Source organism: Balaenoptera borealis, assembly GCF_965194805.1.
Source record: "Balaenoptera borealis genome assembly, chromosome: 12".
Lineage (NCBI taxonomy): Eukaryota > Metazoa > Chordata > Mammalia > Artiodactyla > Balaenopteridae > Balaenoptera > Balaenoptera borealis.
Genome location: NC_138869.1, coordinates 104,886,059 through 104,906,664, shown reverse-complemented (window position 1 = coordinate 104,906,664; position 20,606 = coordinate 104,886,059). Strand labels below are relative to the sequence as shown.

The following is a 20,606-nucleotide window of genomic DNA, read 5'->3' as shown; positions in this document are numbered from 1 at the left end:
GCAGGCAGATTATCAACCACTGCGCCACCAGGGAAGAGGATTATTTAAAAGAGTCGAAGAGAAATCTGAAGAAGACAGCTTCTTCAGCAGGACATGCTCAGGGGCTGGAAGTCAACATCAGAGCCTGACGGTACATTCAGTTCCATTTACATAGATGTAACCATATTTTAAACAACCATCATAAACTGATCCTAATTTTATTTTATAGTTAGGGAACAAGACCTTCTCAACTAACTCTTTTGCTGTCTTCATGAAGCTCCTAATTAAAGAACTCCTCAAGACACTCTGCGTTGACTGAACTAGGCGAGCCATAGCTGGTGATTTCAGGTCAATCCTGGTTCTCAGGAGCAGAACTCCTTAGAGAAAGTGGCTTATTCCTATTCCTATACAGATGTGCTACACGTTCTACAAAATGTTGCCTGTCGTTTAGCAGAAGAACATTTTATTAAGAACTTAGATGATTTTTAAAAAATTGTACACTCTGCAACAGACCAAATCCCATCATCTACTAGAGCAGAGGTTCTCAAACCAGGGCCCCCAGCCCAGCAGCAGTGGCCTCACCTGGGAACTTGTTAGAAATCAGGCTCTCAGGCCAGACCGCAGACCTCTTAGACTGTGTCACCTGTGTGAATGAGCCTTCCGGGTGATGGTGATGCCCTTCCAAGTCTGAGAACCACTCCTCCAGCCACCCCGCCACCAGAGCCCATATCTCTAGACGTCAGTGCAACCCCTGAATTACGCTTCTTTTCATGGCTAGGTCCTTTGATTTACAAAAATCTGTCGCCCGGTCCTCACACGAGGATCTTGTTTCCCTCTTGGGGCCGCTTGTGGTCTCTGCCCGGGTTTCTGCTCCCTGCCCCGCGCTCCCGGGTCCTTCAACTGGTGGGCGGTGCCGCTCGGCGGGGTCGAGGGGCGTGGTCTCAACTGCTCCCCTGGCTGACTGTTCGCAGCTGTCTCAACAGGGCGCTCTCAGAAGTCCCTAGGGAAAGCCAGGCTCCAAACTTGCTGTCCTGGAATCACCGGCGCTCTCAGGCTTCCTCCGGAGCCCACGGCTCTCCCCATAAGCTCTCACCCCCTGAGCTCCTGTTCTCAGACCACCCGCCCTCCCACCCACCCAGACTAGGTGGGGCTACCTCGTCTCTTCTTACAGCAGCTTACCCACCTCTCCGGTGGGGCTCTGATTTCCCCTCGAGCCTCACAAAAGCCAGCGGTCCTTCAGCTGGAGCGTGTGTCAGACCCACCTGATGGGCTTATTAAAGCACATCTGCGGCTCCACCCCAGAGTTCGTGCTTCAGTGGGTCTTGAGTGGAGCCCAAGAACTTGCATTTCTAACAAACTCTTGGTGGAAGTTGATGCTTGTGACCCAGGAACTGCACTTTGAGAATCGCTATTGAAAGCCAATGTCACTGAACTTAAGAAAATCAATCCCCAAGTGACTATGCCCTGCTCTCTCCCTAGAAATCCAAAGTAACCATCAAGTAAGTCAACTTATTTGTTTGTCTTCACTGGCAATTAAATTCCACTTATTACAAAAAAAAGTTTGGAAGTGACTTTCTTACTTAAGCCATGGGCAGAAATAGTGAACTTACCCAGAGCGCTCAGAGAAACACTTTTCCTCCCTAGGGAAATAGTGTTTTCTGTTGCTTCTAAAATCTGCCGGCCTTGGTCCTGACTCTGGTTCTCTTAAACTATGGTGGAGCTGGGGCTGTGGGTGGGGAATCAGGGTTGAGGAACTTTGCTGTCACGATGCAGGACCACAGAGGAAGGGGGTTAGAAAGACGGATTCTTGGCTTTGAAAAGAAAATGGGACATGACATGAATAATCCTGCCACTGACCAAAACAAGTCTTCAAAAGGAGGCCCTCACTTCCCCGTCCTTCCCCACCCTTCCCACCAAGCTGAGCCCAGAAATAGAACCCAGCTCGCTTCTCAGAGCTCTTCCCTCCACCTCGTCTCCAGAGACCACAGCTACTGCCCCCAGAGCACTGCCCTGTCCTCCCAGCTGCACAGTCGCTTCTGAAATCTTAATCCTGGGGCTGAAGCCAGAGAAAAGTGCCAACAAGGCAAAAGCCTAATTCCAGATCCCAAATGTCCTTCTGCAGCTCCCCAAATGCCAAACGCTGCCGGCCGGCCCCAGCCAGGCCCCTGGGCCACAGCCTCCATCAGAGGCCCCTGGGGACAGGGGACCCGGGGCTGGAAAACATGTGGAGGTCTGTGGTTTCGCTTTCCTGAGTTCTCTGCCCCAGCCGGGGGCAGGGCTGTAAGGAGGGTGGGGTAGGAAGGAGGGCTCTTTGGGGCCCCAGTTATAAGGTCCTGCATCACTTGCTAGCCCCTCTCTTTGAAAGCAGAAAGTCAAACATTAACAACCCTGGACCCAGACTGGCCTCACCCGTTGATTCAAGCGCCCAAGGTTCTGGGGAACAGCATTCAAAGGCCTCTGCTAACTGCCTTTTGCTTCTCAGAGTGGTTCCCCAGGAGCATAAAATATGAGAAGTGAAACTGAACATGTCACCCCTTTATGAGAGGAGGGGAAGCACCCTGAGGGCCCTTTCTCTTGGGCCAGTTATTCTTCTGTTGGTCACACACAGGACCTCGCCATGCAGGTGCTCATGGCCGCCTTTCTTGTCTGGACTCTGTTGTCTCCCCAGGGCCGTGGCACGGAAGCCTGGCCCACACACACGGCCTGCAGGGATGGGAGCTTGCAAGTCCTCTACCAGAGCTGCGGTAAGCGCTTTCTGAATGTCCATTTCTGTTCATGGGGAAATGAAGGCCCACAGATGTGAGCTGCTGGAGTGTTTTGTTGGGGTTGGGGGAAGGGCGAGGGGGACAGTGGCCAAACAGGTCTGCGAGGACCACTGGGAGCCCTGGGCAGAAGGAGAGGTCGGGCGGGAGAGAGCTTAAGAGTATGACAAGAGGAACAGAAAAAGACAGTGAGAGTCTAGATACAGCAATTCATTAACGTCACAGAGCCCGAAAAAGAACAGACTGACCAATGAGTCTACCAAATCGTGAAACCTCGCCAGTTCAAGATCAGGAAGAGATGCTTCTGTAGCCTCCCTCGACTGTACACCTGGGACACCTTGCCAAGTTATTTCATTTGCAAGTTGAGTGAAAAGGTCATTTATGCCAAAGGAGAAGATTCCTGTCCTTCTGATGACACTCCCAGAGCTTCTATCACAGCAGCAACATCATTCATTCATTCAACAAACGCTTATCTGGCAGCTGCCAATGCCAGGATTTTCTCTAGGGCTGGACATAACAAAAGGGAATGAGCTACGTTACCCTATGGGACAAACGTAGATACCAACCAAAATTGCAATCTAATGAATAGAATGCTGGGAACTGCCGTAATCAGTGTCGGGACCAAGTCTTTGGAGTGTATATTCGTCTACTGGAGCTGTTAGAACACCACAGACTGGGAGGCTTAAACAGCAGAAATGTATTGTCTCACAGTTCTGGAGGCTGCAAGTCCACGATCAAGTGTCGGAAGGGTTGGTTTCTCCTTAGGCCTCTCTCCTTGGCTTGCAGACGGCCATCTTCTTCTCCTGTCTTCACTTGGTCTTTGCTCTGTGCCCACATGTTCCTAATACGTTTGTGTCTCTTCTCATAAGGACATCAGTCATATTGGATCAGGGCCCACAAGTATGACCTCGTTTAATCTTAATCACCCTTTTAAGACCCTTACTCCATATACTGCCATATTTTAAGGTACTGAGGGATAGGACTTCAACATATGGATGGGGTTGGGGAATTCAGTCCATAAAGGGGGCCTGAGTGGCCAGAAATCAGTCCAGTCTCAGGATCACATCTTGAATGAAGATGAGAGGGACTGGCTCGTGAAGTCATGACATTGTGAAATATGCCACTTTGGAGGTAGACAGGGGCAGAATGCTGTTGGACTGTAGGAGGTGGAAAGGAGATGCCCTTTAAGCATCTAAGTCGGCCGCATGATAAGCTGAGGAGTAGTGTGGATGTTACACTGAGCAGAAGCTGATCCCTACGGCTGCCACCCAAGGAGCTGCCTCAGAGAGCTCCACACTTTACTCTTTTAAAAAAACGGAACATCGAACATTGAAATGCACACACAAATTTTTTTTAGTGTAAAAGAGAAGGAATGGCTGGTTGCTGGAAGTGTTGATCACCGGACTCCTGCTCTGCCTGCGGGAATGGGGTGCTTTCTGCTGGCGTCTATTCATTTGAGATGCAGGACCAGAAGCAAGACTCAAGATGAACGCCCTGCTCAAGATTTGTTTTTCCAATTCGCCCTCCCACTAAGGGTTGCCACGGCTGGTCCATCCCTCAGACCAGCCTGCAGCCTGCAGCACTCATCCAAGCCTGGCAACCACCTCTCAAGCCCCTGCCATGAGAGGCGAGAGGAGCAGATGTATCGGGGAAAGAACAAGGGCTTATCACTCACCTGCCCAGGGAAAACTCCTCCCTCTGAAGGGGTGGTTGCTCCGTGGGGTCAATGAATGCTGACCGCAAACCCTGCTCTGGGCACTCAGCAAGAGGAATGGCGGAGACGCAGTCCTGGTCCAAGAGTGGTGGGAGGATGAGACAAGCATCAGGGTAAAGGCTCTGTGTGAGGGGCTGGAACAGAGGTACAGGTCCGGCCCCAGGGGACATGATGGTTGCAGAGGGTGAGATTGGGATCTAAACCCATCAGGGAAAGGTCATCAAGCTTGAGTTCAACCTTAAAGGATGATACAGACAGTAATTATAGCATCTCATGTTCATAGAAGGTTTATATGTGCCAGGCACCACGCTAAGTGCTTTCTAAGCATTATTCTCATTTACAGGTGTGTAAACTGAGGATTAGAGATGTCAGGTAACTTTTCCGAGGCCACAAAGGTAATAGTGGCAGAATTACATCCCCAGTGGCACAGAAGAGGCATTAGATAAATATTTGTGGATTTAAAATAAATTGATCCCAGGCCTGTCCGACTCCAGAGCCTATTCTGAATCACCTGCCGTCTAGAATTTTGTCAGAAGGCAAATGGAGTGGAGGTGGGGAGCGGGAAGGAGCATTTCGGCAGAGAACAGCGTGTGTGAAGTTTGGGAAACGTGCCCAGGATTAGAGTTCACGGAGCTGCAGAAGGGCTCGGAAGTGGGGGAGGGTGAGAGATGAGGTGGGAGATGTGGGCAGAGCCCAGGTGTGATGGGTAATTTTATGTGTCAGTGTGACTAGGCCATGGGATGCCCAGAGAGCTGGTTAAACTTCATGTCTGGGTGTGTGTGTGAGTGTGTTTCCAGACGAGATTAACACTGGAATCAGGGGACTGAGTAAAGAAGATGGTCCTCCCAATGTGAGTGGGCATCACCCAACCTGCGAGGGCCTGAGTAGAACACAAAGGCAGAAGTAGGTTGAATTCACTCTCTGCCCAACTGCAGAACTGGGACCCTGATCTCCCGCTTGCAGCCCTCCTGGTTCTCAGGCCTTCAAACTACACCACCAGCCTTCCTGGGGCCCCGGCTTGCAGATGGCAGATCGTGAGACTTCTCAAGCTCCATCCTCATGTGAGCCTACACCTTGTAATAACTCTCTTTCTAGAATAGATGCATACATGTAATTCCATTGGTTCTGTTTCTCTGGAGGGCCCTGACTAATACACCAAGAGACCCAGACAAGGTTGGGCTGTATCCTTTTGACAATGAGGAAAGGATTGCATTTTGGCAAGATTCCTCAGGTAAGGGTAGGAGCATGGATATGAGATTGAAAACTGTTTGAGGCTTCAGGCAGGATTTGTAGCCTAGAGAATCAATCATCCAGGAAAGAAATCATGGGAGCTAAATTAGCAGAATTTCAACAGGCTTAATGTCAGAAGGAATCTTTGGTGTACATTGCGATCAGCAGAGAGGAAAGCAGTGTCCTGAGAGCTCCTCTAGGGATGGGCCTCCCTCCTCTCTTGAGAGCCTTTGAGCTATCGGGGACTGAAAGGCTGCATACCCCTCCGCAGATGGAGATGCCCCCTCAGCTGCTGGATTCACAGCGGGGCAGCCCCTCGAGGCCTCCGCACTGATGACATAGACATAGTATGTGATGCTTCAGTTGTGATGCTTCATCCAGGCCTGGGGTTTAGACATCCCTGGGCACATCAGGGGTCCCAACATGTTCACAGATGTGGGAGGATCAGCTGACAAAAATAAAGGATCTACTGTCTTCTGGGTTTAGCGCTTCATTTTTCCTTTCTCTTTTTTGTTTTATCATCTTAGTGGGAGGGGGGATTTTTGGCTAGAAACTGTTCTGAATAAGACAAAAATCCTTGAGGTCAAAGAAAGAATTTCATAAACAGTTATGGGGCTCTGAACACAGACCAGGAAGTGAGCAAAAGTGTCTGAAAAAGCAGAAGTCCTGCTCTGTCCAACCGTTAGTGCTGCAGCAAAGAAGAGAGTGACAGTCGTTATAAAAGCCAAAGGGGGAACAAAAGCGGTCAGGGGCCCTTCTTTTGTTAAATCATAAGACAATGTCCAGGGCTAGAAAAAGCCCAGGGACCCCACCCCACATACACGGCCCAAATGTCCACCAATGTGTTTACTGAGGTGCTGCTTCTATCACACGAATACGTGACATGGATCACAAAAGTGCATGTGATCGGAAGATGAACTAGATAGTAGGGGAAGCGGTGGGGTGGGGAAGGGGAGGGGAATAATAAAGCCGGGGGGCTGGGGAGGTCAGGACACTTACAACAGAGGGGGCAGCGGCGTAAGGGATAGGAGCTTGGGGTCTGGAATCATTCCAACCCCTAGGCAATACTCTCTGTTTCCGGTCTTTGATTGTAAAGTGGGTTTCCTTGGCGTTTGGTGGCTTTAAAGGATGTGCATTGATTCTTTTAGAGTTTTGGAGGCCAGGAGTCCAAAGTCAGTTTCACCTGGTCAAAGGGCACCCTCGCTTGGAATCTCCGGGGGAGGATCCTTTCCTTGCTTTGTCCGGCTTCTGCAGCTGCTTCCCTGCAAACTTTGGCTCACGGCCCCCTCCTGCATCTTCAAAGCCAGCAGCATTGCACCTTGCCTCAGCTGTCACATTCCTTCCTTCTTCTGTGTCAAGTCTCCCTCAGCCTCGCTCTTGTGAGGACACTTGTGATTAGGATGATCTCACGACCCCAGACTCCTTAGCTTAATCGCTTCTGCAAAGTCCTTTTTGCCACTTAAGGTAACATTCACAGGTTCTGGGGATCGGGGCATGGATATCTTTGGGAACAATTATCCAGCCCACTACAATAGGGCTAATAATTTTATCGGCATCTCAGGGCTGTGTGAGGATTAAGTGAAAAGGACCGTGTGAGCAGTGCTGAGCACATACTATGTGCTCAGTAAAGCTTTGCTGCTGCTGACTTGTAAGATATTTCACCGGCACAAGAGGTATATTTGACGCTGAGCTTCCTTGAAGCCAAATCAAACAAGGGAATTACACTGTTTACAAAATAAAACCAGTTTTCAAGGAGATGTCCAGCTTTTCCTGACCCTGGAATAAGCTGTGAGAAGCATTTCTCCCTGGAGTAAGTGGTATCCTGGACCGCATCTCTACAAGAGACGCCACAGTGACTCACATCCACTGCTTCTCGTGGCGGCCCTCAGTGTAGACCAAGGGCTCATCACCAAAAGGAAACTCAGGATCGATTTTGCAAACGGCCACAGTAGAACCGTCCTTGAATGCAGCACTTGCCGGTCTGGGTTGCTCAAGGGGAATTTGGACACCCATAGGAATGGGCGAGCTGCAGGTGCGCTAGGACCCATCTGTAAATACCATTATCGTGGCCATTGCTGCTGTTGCTGCTGTTATGGGGTTTTTGATAAGGGTTGGAGAGCGGAGATCTAAGTTGTATTTTCTGGCAAGAGCCTTGAGCGTACACCTCAGTGCTGTCAGTTAACCTGCCTTGACATCGACCAGGCAGAGAGGAGGGTCATAAAAAGTAAAGGACCTGTGACACATGCCCAAATCACTTCATGTCCCCCTTTTTGGTTTCTCTGATACTCACAGTCAACCTGGCCATTCACTTGGCTCCTGGGGGTCGTCTAGGGCAAAGGTCAGCAAAGGAAGCCCACAGGCCAAATCCCACCTGCTGCCTGTTTTTGAACAGCCCATGAGCTAAGAATGGTTTTTACATTTTTAAATGGCTAGAAAAAATCAGAAGAAGAAGAATATTTGTGACATGTGAAAATTATATGAAATTCACATTTCTGTGTCCATAAAGTTTTTTGGAACTCTGCTACAATGGCACAGTGAGGAGTGTGACGGTGGCTGAAGGCCCACAGGGCCGAAAATATTAACTATTTGGCCCTTCATCGAAAAAGTTTGCTGCTCCCTAGTCAAGGTCAGAAAGAATCTCTCAAGCTCTTCACCAGATCAGAGCCTCAAGTCCTGGGTCTTCTGGATGGTTCCAGCCATAAAGAAACTCCATGGCCAAGTGAACTTGGCACCAAAACCACCACGACTGCAAAGGATTTGTAGAATCCCTTTGAGAGAATCGTCATTGCCATAATAATCTCCTGCTTCTGTATAACGTTTTACAATTTATAAAGTTCTTCCACTTATAAGGTCTCATTCAGTCCTTATGAATAGGAGGTATGCAGGGTGTGTGTGTAGGGTGTGTATTTCCATTTTCCAGATATAAAAACAGAAGCACATATATATTAACTATCTTAACAAAGTAACATACCTGAGCCCTTGATACAAACCAACCTAAGTGACTCCACGCCCAGTGACCTAAAGCTGTTATCACGGAACTCTAATATGGAGTAAGCCATGCCAGCTGATCCCAGAAACATAGGGTGGGGACAGGGAGAAGGCACAACTCAAAAACTAAGTCTTTGGGTGAAGAGGTGAAAACCCTAAGTACTAGCAAAAGGAGGAGGAGAAAGAGGAGGGGGGAGAGGGAGAGGGAAGGAAGACACAGGGAGGAGGGAGATCTGGGCAGGAGAGAGATCTGTCTTCTGATTCAAGGGTTGTTTCCCCCTCCCACCCCTCCCCCCCAGTCTCCCCTCTCTGCACAAGTTCAGAGCTGGGCCAGTATGGCTCTTCCCAAGTGTCCACCAGGACCTGTAGCAGCCGCAGAAGACAAGGGACACCCACATCTATGTTTATCAGCCTTGGGTACCAAGTTCTCTTTTGTGGCAAGGTGTCTGGAAATGACACCTCCCAAATTAAAAGAAGCAAATGAAAGGCCATTCTCCTATGAGTAAGAACAGCATAGTTTATGGCAGAGCCCTCCTGCGCAGATGTCATACTCACCTCATAGGCAAACCCTATTTGCCTTTCACCCGAGGGCAGCTCCCTCCGTGGAGAAGTTGGGGGGAGCCCCATCTCCAGCAGTAAGTTGAGGGCTGTGGGTGGTACCTGTGGGACAGACCAGCCACCTGGGATGTCCTAGGGTCAGGGGACCATGGCATCTGATCACCGTGCTTCAAACTTGCAGCCAACACCGGCTCTCGCTCCTTGAAGGGATCAGCTTTGTCCACTTCTGCCCAAATCAGTTTCACTTTATCTGACCTCCAAAAAGTCCTTAATGACAAAGTCAGAATCAGGTCACATGCACCTGAATAAGCCATAAAGAGAGTCACACAGGACAATGCCTCAGACTCTAAGAATGCGAAGCGACGCTGGCCACATTTCCTTCCAAACAAGAGGGTGAACTGCCATGGCCTCGGCTGCAGAGCGGAAGGACTTTGATAAAATGTCCTGGGAAAAAAATTGTTTTAAACAGCCTGGAAGGAAAGGGAGGGGGAAAACCTCCTTTCCTCAAAACTAATAATTCTTCAGTAAATGGAGCGTAAAACAAACAAAAGAAGCAACGATGTCAAAAAATAATAATATGAATGGAAAACATCACACGCCACGTGGTCATTTAAAAATACTTTAAAAAATTACACGCAGAAAGCAATTTCTCTGTTTATTTTCCTAGATTAATAGGGATATAAATACTGGGCAATTAAAGAAAAGTAAACAGCCAGAGAAACAAAGATGCAACTTCAAAGGGATAACTTAGGGCCTGCAGGATTCAACAGCTAGTGGCCTTGAGCAGAGTGGGGCCTTTTTGCCAAACTTAAAGACAGGAAGTTGATTTTAAAAAAAAAAAAGGAATGTCAACATTGAGATGCAGATTTTAAAAAATAGGAACAGGAAAAAGTCAAAAGTGGGCAGGAGCTGGAGGGGAACCAGCCCAGCCCACAGATGTGCTTCTGCTAGAGCCCCTGTGTTCCTCCCTGTTTCCCTCTGGTTGTTACCATTTATGGCCAAGTCTCCAAGGTGGTGTTACTTCTCCTAAGAGCTTTTAAAGAGATGCTGAGTAACTTACTGAATAGGGACCTATGGAGACAAAAAAGCCAAGAGTCTGTGAGTGTAAGAGGCTCTTTCCATCCTCAGGCAAAATCGGAGGGGCAGCTTAGCTCGAGTTTGGGGAGGAACCTCTTTGGAGAGTTAGCGATGCGGGAGGACCATCCTCCAGCTCTGCAGCTATTTTTGTAAAGATTACAACGCAGAGGACACACTGCAGAAGCAGCCGCCGGTGTGAGGTCCTGGGCCAGGCTGCAGACTCAGGCCGGCAGATGGGGCAGCGCGGGTCCAAAGCAGCTTTTTTCTTAGAGGCCGAGGAAAGCGAAGGAGAGAGCCCCCTTGCCAGCTCCAGCTCTTCTCGCTGGAGCACCTGGCAGAGCCCGGCAGGTACCAGGCTCCCGTCACCCAGGAGCCCCAGGCTGGCAGCGCCCTCAGCATCACTGGTGAGAGCAGTCGGAAGGCACAAAGCAGGGGTGTGCTGGTCAAGCATACAGGTGGGGGTGGCGGCGGGGGCACCCTCCAAACCTCAACCCTAAACAACAGTTCAGGGCAAAGGATAACTGAAAGAAAAGGGCCACCCACCCAGGAACTGTGTGCCATCTGGCTTGGCGTTCGTTGCTTCTCTGGGATGCCTTGTGAAGTGATAGCCAAGCCTCCTGATCCAGTATTTCATTCTGGGGTCCTAGAGTAACCAGGTGAGCATCCCTGGAAGTACTCTGGGGTCTCCCGGGAAACAAGCGCTGCAGAATTCGCGCATGCGTCTGGGTGCGGCCGGGGTGATTGCTGCGCAATGGGCAATGGGCAAGCCTGCGTCTGCTGGCCTCCTTGTGACGGATCCAGGAAGGCCGAGTTATGCCTACGTGCCTTTTTGAAATTCTGTGCCCGTTTCCCCTGCGGTGCCTCTCCGCTTCCAGAAGAGAAGGAAGTAGTAACCAGGCCAGGAGGTAATGGCCAGGAGAAAAAAGAAAAAGATCCTCAGCCCAGAAAGCGCTGCTTCCAAGCACAACTTACAGTGGGAGATTCACACAGGCTGTCTGGGGACCTAGAGTGGGGTCAGTGGGCTCCCTTATTTGAAGCCTGGCATCTCCCCTCTGGCCAGGTGGGAGCTGCGCCAGCCCCGGGGACAGATCTAGGCGAGAATGATCAGGGTTCCCTTTGCCTCTTGACCATTAGAATCCTTTCCCGTAGCTGCTGGGGACTTTCTTATTCGGAGGGCTTCTCTGTATGTTTCAGTGCTCAATTTCATGCTTCCCGTACTGTATTAAAAATAGCCCTTTAAACAATTAAATTCTACTTGCATAATTAATAAATCAAAACTTTGTAAATTTAACAAATTACTTTTATTGCAGGCATATATCCATGGGTCACAAATTTTTTAATAGAATTCTCTTAAGCATGTTATCGAACACAGCGGATTTCCTTAAATGCTTTAAAATCTTTAAAGGCAGGCAAAGCAAGCACAAATTATCACGGTGATTGTTCCATTTACTATGACCCTTTCCTTAAACTAGTGTCAAAATATTGGTACTATGTGTTTATCGTTCTTTCTTTATCATCTTTACACTGATGTTTATTCTTCCCAGTATTCTTATCTTCTCTTGGAGTTATAACAATACTTAGTTCAGTATTTTCCTAGCTGTCTAGTATGTTCCAGACCAAAGATGAAGACTATCACTCAGACCATCCAGGACGCAGGGTTTTTTTTGTTGTTGTTTTTGTTTTGTTTTGTTTTTTTTAAAGAATTTACTGGATTCTGAGATAGGTGATGCTACCTTAAGATGAATCTTTTTTTTTTTTAATTAATTAATTTATTTATTTTTGGCTGTGTTGGGTCTTCGTTTCTGTGCGAGGGCTTTCTCTAGTTGCGGCAAGCGGGGGCCACTCTTCATCGCGGTGCGCGGGCCTCTCACCATCGCGGCCTCTCTTGTTGTGGAGCACAGGCTCCAGACGCGCAGGCTCAGTAGTTGTGGCTCACGGGCCCAGTTGCTCCGCGGCATGTGGGATCTTCCCAGACCAGGGCTCGAACCCGTGTCCCCTGCATTGGCAGGCAGACTCTCAACCACTGCGCCACCAGGGAAGCCCCCAGGACGCAGGTTTTGAGTTACCAATCAATTGATCCTGGGCCTGGTGGCATCGGGTCAGCAAGTTGAGGTCTCTGTACTTGAACTTGACCTATTACATCCTGAAGACCTTTTAAGCGCCTTGCTTTCACAGGGTTCCCTGTATCCTGCTGCTCTTTCATCAATTGATGTGTGTTTTGCTGGGTCATTGTGATGCCATCCTGGCATTATTATGCATTAACCCAGCCCGTCAGCATTGCTGGAAACGTACACCTACCTCCCTAATGTCAGAAATACAGTGAGGGGGTCATTTAGAGGAGACGACGGATGTTGTTTGCACAGTTGAGGCTCACCTTTACGACATTTAGCTAACTCATCCTCTTAGAACATAGCACTGGATTGTCTCTCTGCTTGTATATTCTCTGTGGTTTCTGGTGCTGATTTGACTCTCGTCCAGCTTTCTATCCAATTTTTATATGAGGCCACTTGAGCTGATCAATCCTTCTGTTCTAATTTTTCCCAAGCACTTCTGTTATATGTATATACATATACTTTTTTTCTGGCTTATTCCCAATGCTTTGTCCTTACTACTACCTGCTTACAAAGATAGAAAAAAATCCCGTGGTTCTCTCTACTCTGTCCAAACGGGTGGGAACTCTCTGAATCTCTAAGAACAAGGCTTCGTGCTCATCGACTGTTTGGGATGTGATGCAACTTCCTTTTCGTCTTTGCTCAGGCTGCCTCACCCAGACAAGCCTGTGAAATGATTCTGAAAGAATCACGAGAGTTGAGGTCTTCAAGAGCCCCAAACAGCAGGCACTGCCGTTCTTCCTATTCCCAGAAACTGCCTGGTATCGCCCCAATCAGCGGAAGAGAGCAAGACTCCGGTGGTCTCCTCCCACCTGCCTCCTCCCGCTCAGAGATGGCACAACAGGGCACCGCCCCCTGCCCCCCGCAGCGCTGGCTTGCCCTCTGTTTCCAGCTCCGTGGCCAGCGTAGAGGACTTTGGTCTCTCCAGCTGCAGTTTGCAGTGGCTGCAGAGCTGCTAATGGGCAGGAAGGGAGAACACTGCGGCCGGGGTGAGGTTCCCGGAGCCGCTCTTGGTGGAGCCTTACGCTCTGTGAGGCTAAAGGATCTGTTTATGACCGTGGCCTTGTGGCCATGTGCTGTGGTCATGGATGTAAGTGGCCTCGAAAGGAGCCGGACGGCCAGGGACTGTCACATGACCACCTATTTATTTCTCCACCAGCCTGGCGCCCTGCAGGCAGGTGGGGCGGGGTCAGCCTCCTCCCAGTCCCCGCCCACAGGCTCAGGGCAGACGGGGGACCTCTTACAGAACTGGGGAATGTGCTGGCCAGACAGAACCTCAGGGCACCTCCGTGTTCAGAAGAGGAAACTCGGAGCCAGAGAAGCAATGTGTCCCGATCACGGCCACAGAGCAGGGTGGTGGCAGCACCATCCCAGGACCCTCCTGGGCGGCTCTGCGTCCTGTCCTCTGCATAAAAGCCATGATGTGAACTCACCCAACGTCAGGCCAGAGATACTGCGTACACCGCGACCAGATCTTCTCCTTCATACTCACACCCCCAAAGTGCACAGGATCTTCTTTCTAGAAAGCCCTTCTCTTAAGGCGATGTGCCCTCATCCCTCCTTGCCAGGCCTCTGCAAAACAAGGGACTTTGTGTATACACAAGAGCTAAGGGGGCTCGTTTATAATACTGAGAGGACCGTTTACTTCCATAAATGTCCTATCACTGCAAACTTTACATACAAATGACATCGTTTCATAGAACAGTGAAGGCAAGAGCTTGTTTAGAAGGAAAGCTGACTTCTGTGGTATGAGCCTCATTAAGGATTCTAACAAGACTTAGAAAACAAATGACCATGACAGAGGACACCTGATGAAAATAAGATAGGTGACTCAGGCCCCTAAAGCCCCAAAGCTTGACGTCAGCAGCCTGCTTCCTCTGGTCTTTTCTCCACGTCTAGAAAAGCTTGCTAAATACAGCCAGCTTCAGCCATGAAGGCAAATGCCAAATCCACCCACCACCCCCCTCCCCTGGTGTCAGCAGGCTTGGGTCTAGATCCTGGATGGTGGCTATTCCAGAAGGGTAGTACTGGAGACTCAGTTCTCTGGAGTCGAAATTCTAGCCTGACCTACACGGAGCTGATGGAATTCAAGCAGGATGGAGAGTGGATAGGAAGATCGTGTTCCAGGGCGAACAGTTTTTCTGCCTCACACTTGGCTTTGGTTTTAACTAAATGAAAGAACAGTTCTTGTGTCAGTGAGTGTGCATGTTTCCAAAAAAAAATACCTGAGGAGAAAATTGCCAGTGGCTCTTGGTTTACTTGAAGCAGTGGTTGAACAGCAAGTATCAAGTGTCCAATTGTGTCTGAGGTTTTAGAGCTGGTAGCCAAAATAATGAGCAGGAGGTGCCTGTGTAAACACTGCCTGCTCTCGGGGTCTCAGCGGTGCTGCCTTGCTGGGGGAGCAGACCTTCAGAATTCTGGAAAGCAGTGACAGAGAGGAGACCATGGTTCCCTTCCTGCAAAACTCATCATTTCCTTACATCTCACCCATTCCAGAAGCTATAGAGCTCGGCTCAAACGCTCAAATACACTCATGGAAGAGGCAGATTATGAAGGAAGTGGGTCAGTTGTAATTTACGATAGAAAGTTACAGGGACACTAGCTCTCGTCTCATCTCAAGGAGGAAACTACTATTCCGCTCCATCTGACCGCTGCGTGGGATTGTGGCACCTGGGATGTCTAACCTTCTGTTATACTTTTTCAGAAGAATAGCTCCTAATCTAGAAGCACAACCTCCTAATTTATGAATATGGCAACTAGACTGTTTTTTTTTCTTAACATCTTTATTGGAGTACAATTGTTTTACAATGGTGTGTTAGTTTCTGCTGTATAACAAAATGAATCAGCTATACATATACATACATCCCTATATCTCCTCCCTCTTGCGTCTCCCTCCCACCCTCCCTATCCCACCCCTCTAGGTGGTCACAAAGCACCAAGCTGATCTCCCTGTGCTATGCGGCTGCTTCCCACTAGCTATCTATTTTACATTTGGTAGTGTATATATGTCCATGCCACTCTCTCACTTCGTCCCAGCTTCCCCTTCCCCCTCCCTGTGTCCTCAAGTCCACTCTCTATGTCTGCGTCTATATTCCTGTCCTGCCCCTAGGTTCTTCAGAACCGTTTTTTTTTTTTTAGATTCCATATATATGTGTTAGCATACAGTATTTGTTTTTCTCTTTCTGACTTACTTCACTCTGTATGACAGATTCTAGGTCCATCCACCTCACTACAAATAACTTAATTTCATTTCTTTTTATGGCTGAGTAATATTCCATTGTATATATGTGCCACATCTTCTTTATCCATTCATCTGTCAATGGACACTTATAGCCTAAGTGTTTTTAAACACTGTGCAGGCCAAAAAAACACATCTGGAAGCTAGGAGCAAATCAGGCTCTAGCCATTTATGGACTCTGCTGTAGAGAGGAGAGACTTTAGTCTGGTTATGCCTTTTTTTTTCTTTTGCTACTTAGACCCAAATGGCTTCCCTTCCTGGACTCACAGTATCTCTAAAAAACTATCTTACAGTTCAGTTTTAACATCAGTCTCCTCTGTATCAAAGTGACATCACCATATGAATCCCCAAGAATGCCAAATATGTAAAAGTTAGGTAACCAGTTACTCAATTTGGAATATTCTTGCTGACCTAAGAATCAAGTATTCAAGTATGTCCAGTCCATGGTATTTCCATCACCATCCAAACACCTGGAACTGCTAGTTAGATTTTGACCCAAATCTGTTGAAATGCTTCTTGCCACCTACAAACTTCACTAAAATGTGTATTTCTAAAAAAAACGCTAGAAAGCTGGAGGCCTAGAATATAAACTACTCTAAAGATGAAACTATTTCTTTGCATTTATCTTTGAAACCACAATTAGCACCACATACATAGTCAATATTCATTATAAATTAGAGGAATAAGTTTAAGCATTAAGTTTAGAGTTTCCTGAGAAATGATCAGTGACACAGGAATTGAGTGCAAATTTATTTAAGAAATGATTCTGGGAAGAACCAGAAGAGAGTGAAAAAGTGAGGCAAGGAAGAAAAGGAAGCCAATCCAGGTAACCACTGTGGGCAACTGAAGCCTGGTCCTTCTGGGGACCCCTGGGAGACCTGTGAAATATGCCTTATGATGGTCAGATCTGAAGGGAGAAGAAACTGGGGCATTGATCTAGAAACTTCTATCTGTCATCGTTGTTCCTGGGTACATTGACTCCCCAGCACTTCTGGCTTGACAGTGTATAGAACAAGCTCACTCCCACACCCAGAGAAAGCCCTCAGGCAGTCATAGGTATTTGCAGGAAGGCTTTGGAGAGAATAAATGCCCTGCTACCGTAACTTTGTGCATTGGAACATCTCATATACACAAAAGCATCCATGAAGAGGACACTGACAAAAGAGAGACCAAGACAGCCCACAAAAAGTGGCCATTGCAGATGGAATGGGCAAGCTTCTGGTCTCCACATCATGAAAAACTGTCTTGCTATAAAATGCCTGGATAAAATGTGACACAAATCTTTTTAAATGCATAGGTAAGCTTGCATGAAAGAATGGGAGGTTTCCAAGAGCCAGAGCTAAAAGAAAGCACAGAAGCAGAGTGGAAAGCCAGCGCCAAAGCTATGTCCGCCCTCAGAACAGGTGTTTGACTCCATGGGCCAGAATGTGGCTTCAATGGCTCTGTGAGAGTCTGGCAACCATGCCCTGTGCTGTGCAAGATGGAAATCAATCCCATCATGAAACAAGGACCGTCAAAGAGTTATAGCCACAATTAAAAGTGGACAAGAAAAAAAAACACATTCTTCAGCAAAATGGAAGACAAATAAACTTATCTGACTCTGCTTGGCCTCTGGAGAAAGTAACTCTTCCCTGAGAACCAGTAACTCCAGACCTGATATCACCACTGGTTTGGGGCTCAAACCTATATATACAAAAATGTATATTCCCTTCACGATCCAGGAAATCCCAAGCCTAGAAATTAAATTAAAGTGGGTCTTGATTGGGAATACCTGGGACATATTGACAGAAGAAAATGCAAATTTTCTCTGGAGGAATACATACTCTCAATTCAGGTTTCACATGAGTTCTGAAGACTGAGCTCACAATCCAAAATTTAAAAACACAAGGAAATAAGCCACCATGAGGGAAAGTCAGCAGAAAAACAAAAAGCAAAAGTATAGCCCTAAATGTATTAGATTTGGAAAATATAAGATACAGAATATAAAACAGAGAACATGTCATTTGTTTAAAGAAATAAAAGAGGGACTCTAAAACATGAGCAAGGAAAAATACGATGTAAAAAAAAAATCTGAAAGATTTGAAAAAGAATCAAAAAGAAGCCCTTAAAATAAAATATTTAATTGTTGAAATAAAAAAATCATGGCTAGGTTAAAACACAGATTTTAAAATAGCTTAGAGAGAACTAATGAACTGGATGAAAGGTCTGGAGATATTACTCAAAATGCGTCATGAAGAAATCAAGAGATATGAGCTACAGCTATAAAACAAAACAGAGATAATAGGGAAAAGGCAATTTCTGAAGAAAAGTACTGGGATTTCCTGGAATTAATGAAAGACATGAATCTTCAAATTCAGTAAACACAACAATTCCCATGTGGGACTCATAAAAAGAATTCCACAACTAGACCCATCGGAGTAAAACCACAAATTACCAAAGGAAAAAAAATAATAACTGGTATAAATATACAGCAAGAGAAATCATGTAACAAAAAGTCATATTTAGACTGATAGCAGATTTTAATATAGCAACAGCAATATACTCAGAGAAAAGAGAAAACAACAATCGACCTCGACTTCTATATTTAGCTAATTACCACTCAAAAATAAGAGGGAATTAAAGAATTTTTTTGACAAACAAAATCTAGAGTTTGCCACCAAAAGACTCACAGTAATGGAACTTTCTAAGGCAGGGGTCCCCAACCCCCTGGGCCGTGGACCACTACCAGTCTGCAGCCTCTTAGGAACCAGCCCACAAAGCAGGAGGTGAGTGGCGGGTGAACGAGCGAAGCTTCATCTGCTGCTCCCCATCACTAGCATTACCACCTGAACCATCACCCTCCCACCCCCACTCCCCCACCCCCGCACCCCATCTGTGGAAAAATTGTCTTCCACAAAATGGGTCCCTGGTGCCAAAAAGGTTGGGGGCCACTGTTCTAAGGGATACTTCAGAAAGAAATAAAATGTTCCCAGAAATAAGTTCTGAAATGCAAGATGGAAAGGGAGAAAATAATTAATAAATTAAAAGAAACAATGAATGATAATAATATCTAATTTGAAACAGGAATATATTTGTTTCCTATTGTTGCATAATGAATTACCCTAAAATTTAGCAGTTTAAAACAACAACCATTATTATCCCACAGTTTTTAATGGCTGAATAACTTACATATATATAAATATAATAAAATGTTTATCCATTCATCCATCAATGGACATTTAGGTTGTTTCCGTGTCTTGACTATTGTAAATAATACTGCTGTGAACATGGGGGTGCAGATATCTTTCCAAGTTAATGTTTGTGTTTCCTTTGGATCTATTCCCAGAAGTGGAATTGCTAAATCATATGGTAGTTCTATTTTTAATTTTTTGAGGATCTACCAGATTGAATTTTAAAAATCAGCTCTCTGCTCTTTAAAGAAATGTACCTAAAATACAAATCTACAGTGAACATCACATTTAATGGTGAAACATTGGAAACATTCCCTTTAAAACCAAGAACCAGACAAGAGCACCCACCATCACCAGTTCTATTGAACATGACACTGAAGGCCCTCACCAGCACAGTAAATAAAATGTTTAAGGATTTGAAAAGAGGATACAAAATATTATTATATGCATACAATATGACTGTCAACATAGAAAAACCTATTACATTATTCCAAAAGATATCTAGCATACGTAGCTTGGTTAATTCACTTTCACAGCTGTAGAATATATCATTATTTGCATAGATTAAAATTATATACATTCTCCTTTTTTTTTAATTTTTTTTAAAATTTATTTATTTTATTTATTTATTTTTGGATCTGTTGGGTCTTCATTGCTGAGCGTGGGCTTTCTCTAGCTGAGGCGAGCGGGCGCTACTCTTCGTTGTGGTGCACGGGCTTCTCACTGCGGTGGCTTCTCTTGTTGTGGAGCATGGGCTCTTGGTGCGTGGGCTTCAGTAGTGGCAGCATGCAGGCTCAGCAGTTGTGGCTCGCGGGCTCTAGAGCCAGGCTCAGTAGTTGTGGCGCACGGGCTTATTTGCTCTGCGGCATTTGGGATCTTCCTGGAGCAGGGATTGAACCTGTGCCCCCTGCATTGGCAGGCGGATTCTTAACCACTGTGCCACCAGGGAAGCCCCTATACATTCTCCTTTTAATAAATATTTAGGTTGCCTCCAATTTTTCACAATTACAAACGGTTGTGAGCATCTATTATTTATGCTTCCTTATGTCAGAAAATGCTTCCCAACCCAGGACTTTTCTTTCCATTTCTCTGAGGCTTAATTAAGCCTAGGCAAAGGTGTGTAGAAGAATTTCTGTAGTTTAACCAGTTTTGTCTAGTAATGTTTCCATACAATAACAGTTTTTAAATGCTATGTTCTGAAAACACACGAACAGATGGCAAAAAAAAAAAAAAAAAAGGCTGAACGATATCCAAATGGTTCCAACGATGGCGTGAAGGAGATGGGTGAGGTGTTGAGTCAGGTCTGCTTGAAACTTTGCTGTGATTAGCTCCCATGTTGCATTGAACTTGTGTGCAGGTCATTGGGGCAGGTAGTCTGTGGTTATTCAGTAAGTGTGTGACTCATTTATTAATCTAAAGTCAGGTTTCCATCTTATTTTTCATGTCAGTTTGCAATCTTCCAACAGAATTCTTTTTATATTTTTAGCAAAAGTATTTTTAATCCTCTAAACAGGAGGAAAGTAATAGGATTGTGTTGATTCAGGAAGCAGAGAAATGAGTCCTTTTCTTAATTAGGAATTTATTTTGCTGGCAGAGGGTCCAAACCAAAGGCAGCTGGTTCTTTTCTCCTCCAGTATCGACCAGTGAGTGCTTGTAGACCTATGTCATTCCTGCCACGGGATTCTGTTCCTGGGTGGTCCATGCCACACAATGAGAAACATCCTTCTCCTTCCCATCAGGGAGAGCTCTACTGCAAAGCTGGGACATCCAGCAGATTCA

General features: G+C 46.6%; 1 protein-coding gene across 2 annotated transcripts in view; it reads left to right on the top strand.

Moving 5' to 3' along the window:
- The first annotated feature begins 1,131 nt into the window (after positions 1 to 1,131).
- LY86 (lymphocyte antigen 86) overlaps positions 1,132 to 20,606 on the top strand; it is a 54,300-nt gene continuing 34,825 nt past the window's right edge. For both annotated transcript variants that reach the window (XM_082346651.1, XM_082346652.1), the window contains exon 1: positions 1,132 to 2,723. In XM_082346651.1, coding sequence (XP_082202777.1) covers positions 2,597 to 2,723 — 127 coding nt within the window. In that variant the 5' untranslated portion in view covers positions 1,132 to 2,596. The remainder of the gene's footprint in view (positions 2,724 to 20,606) is intronic.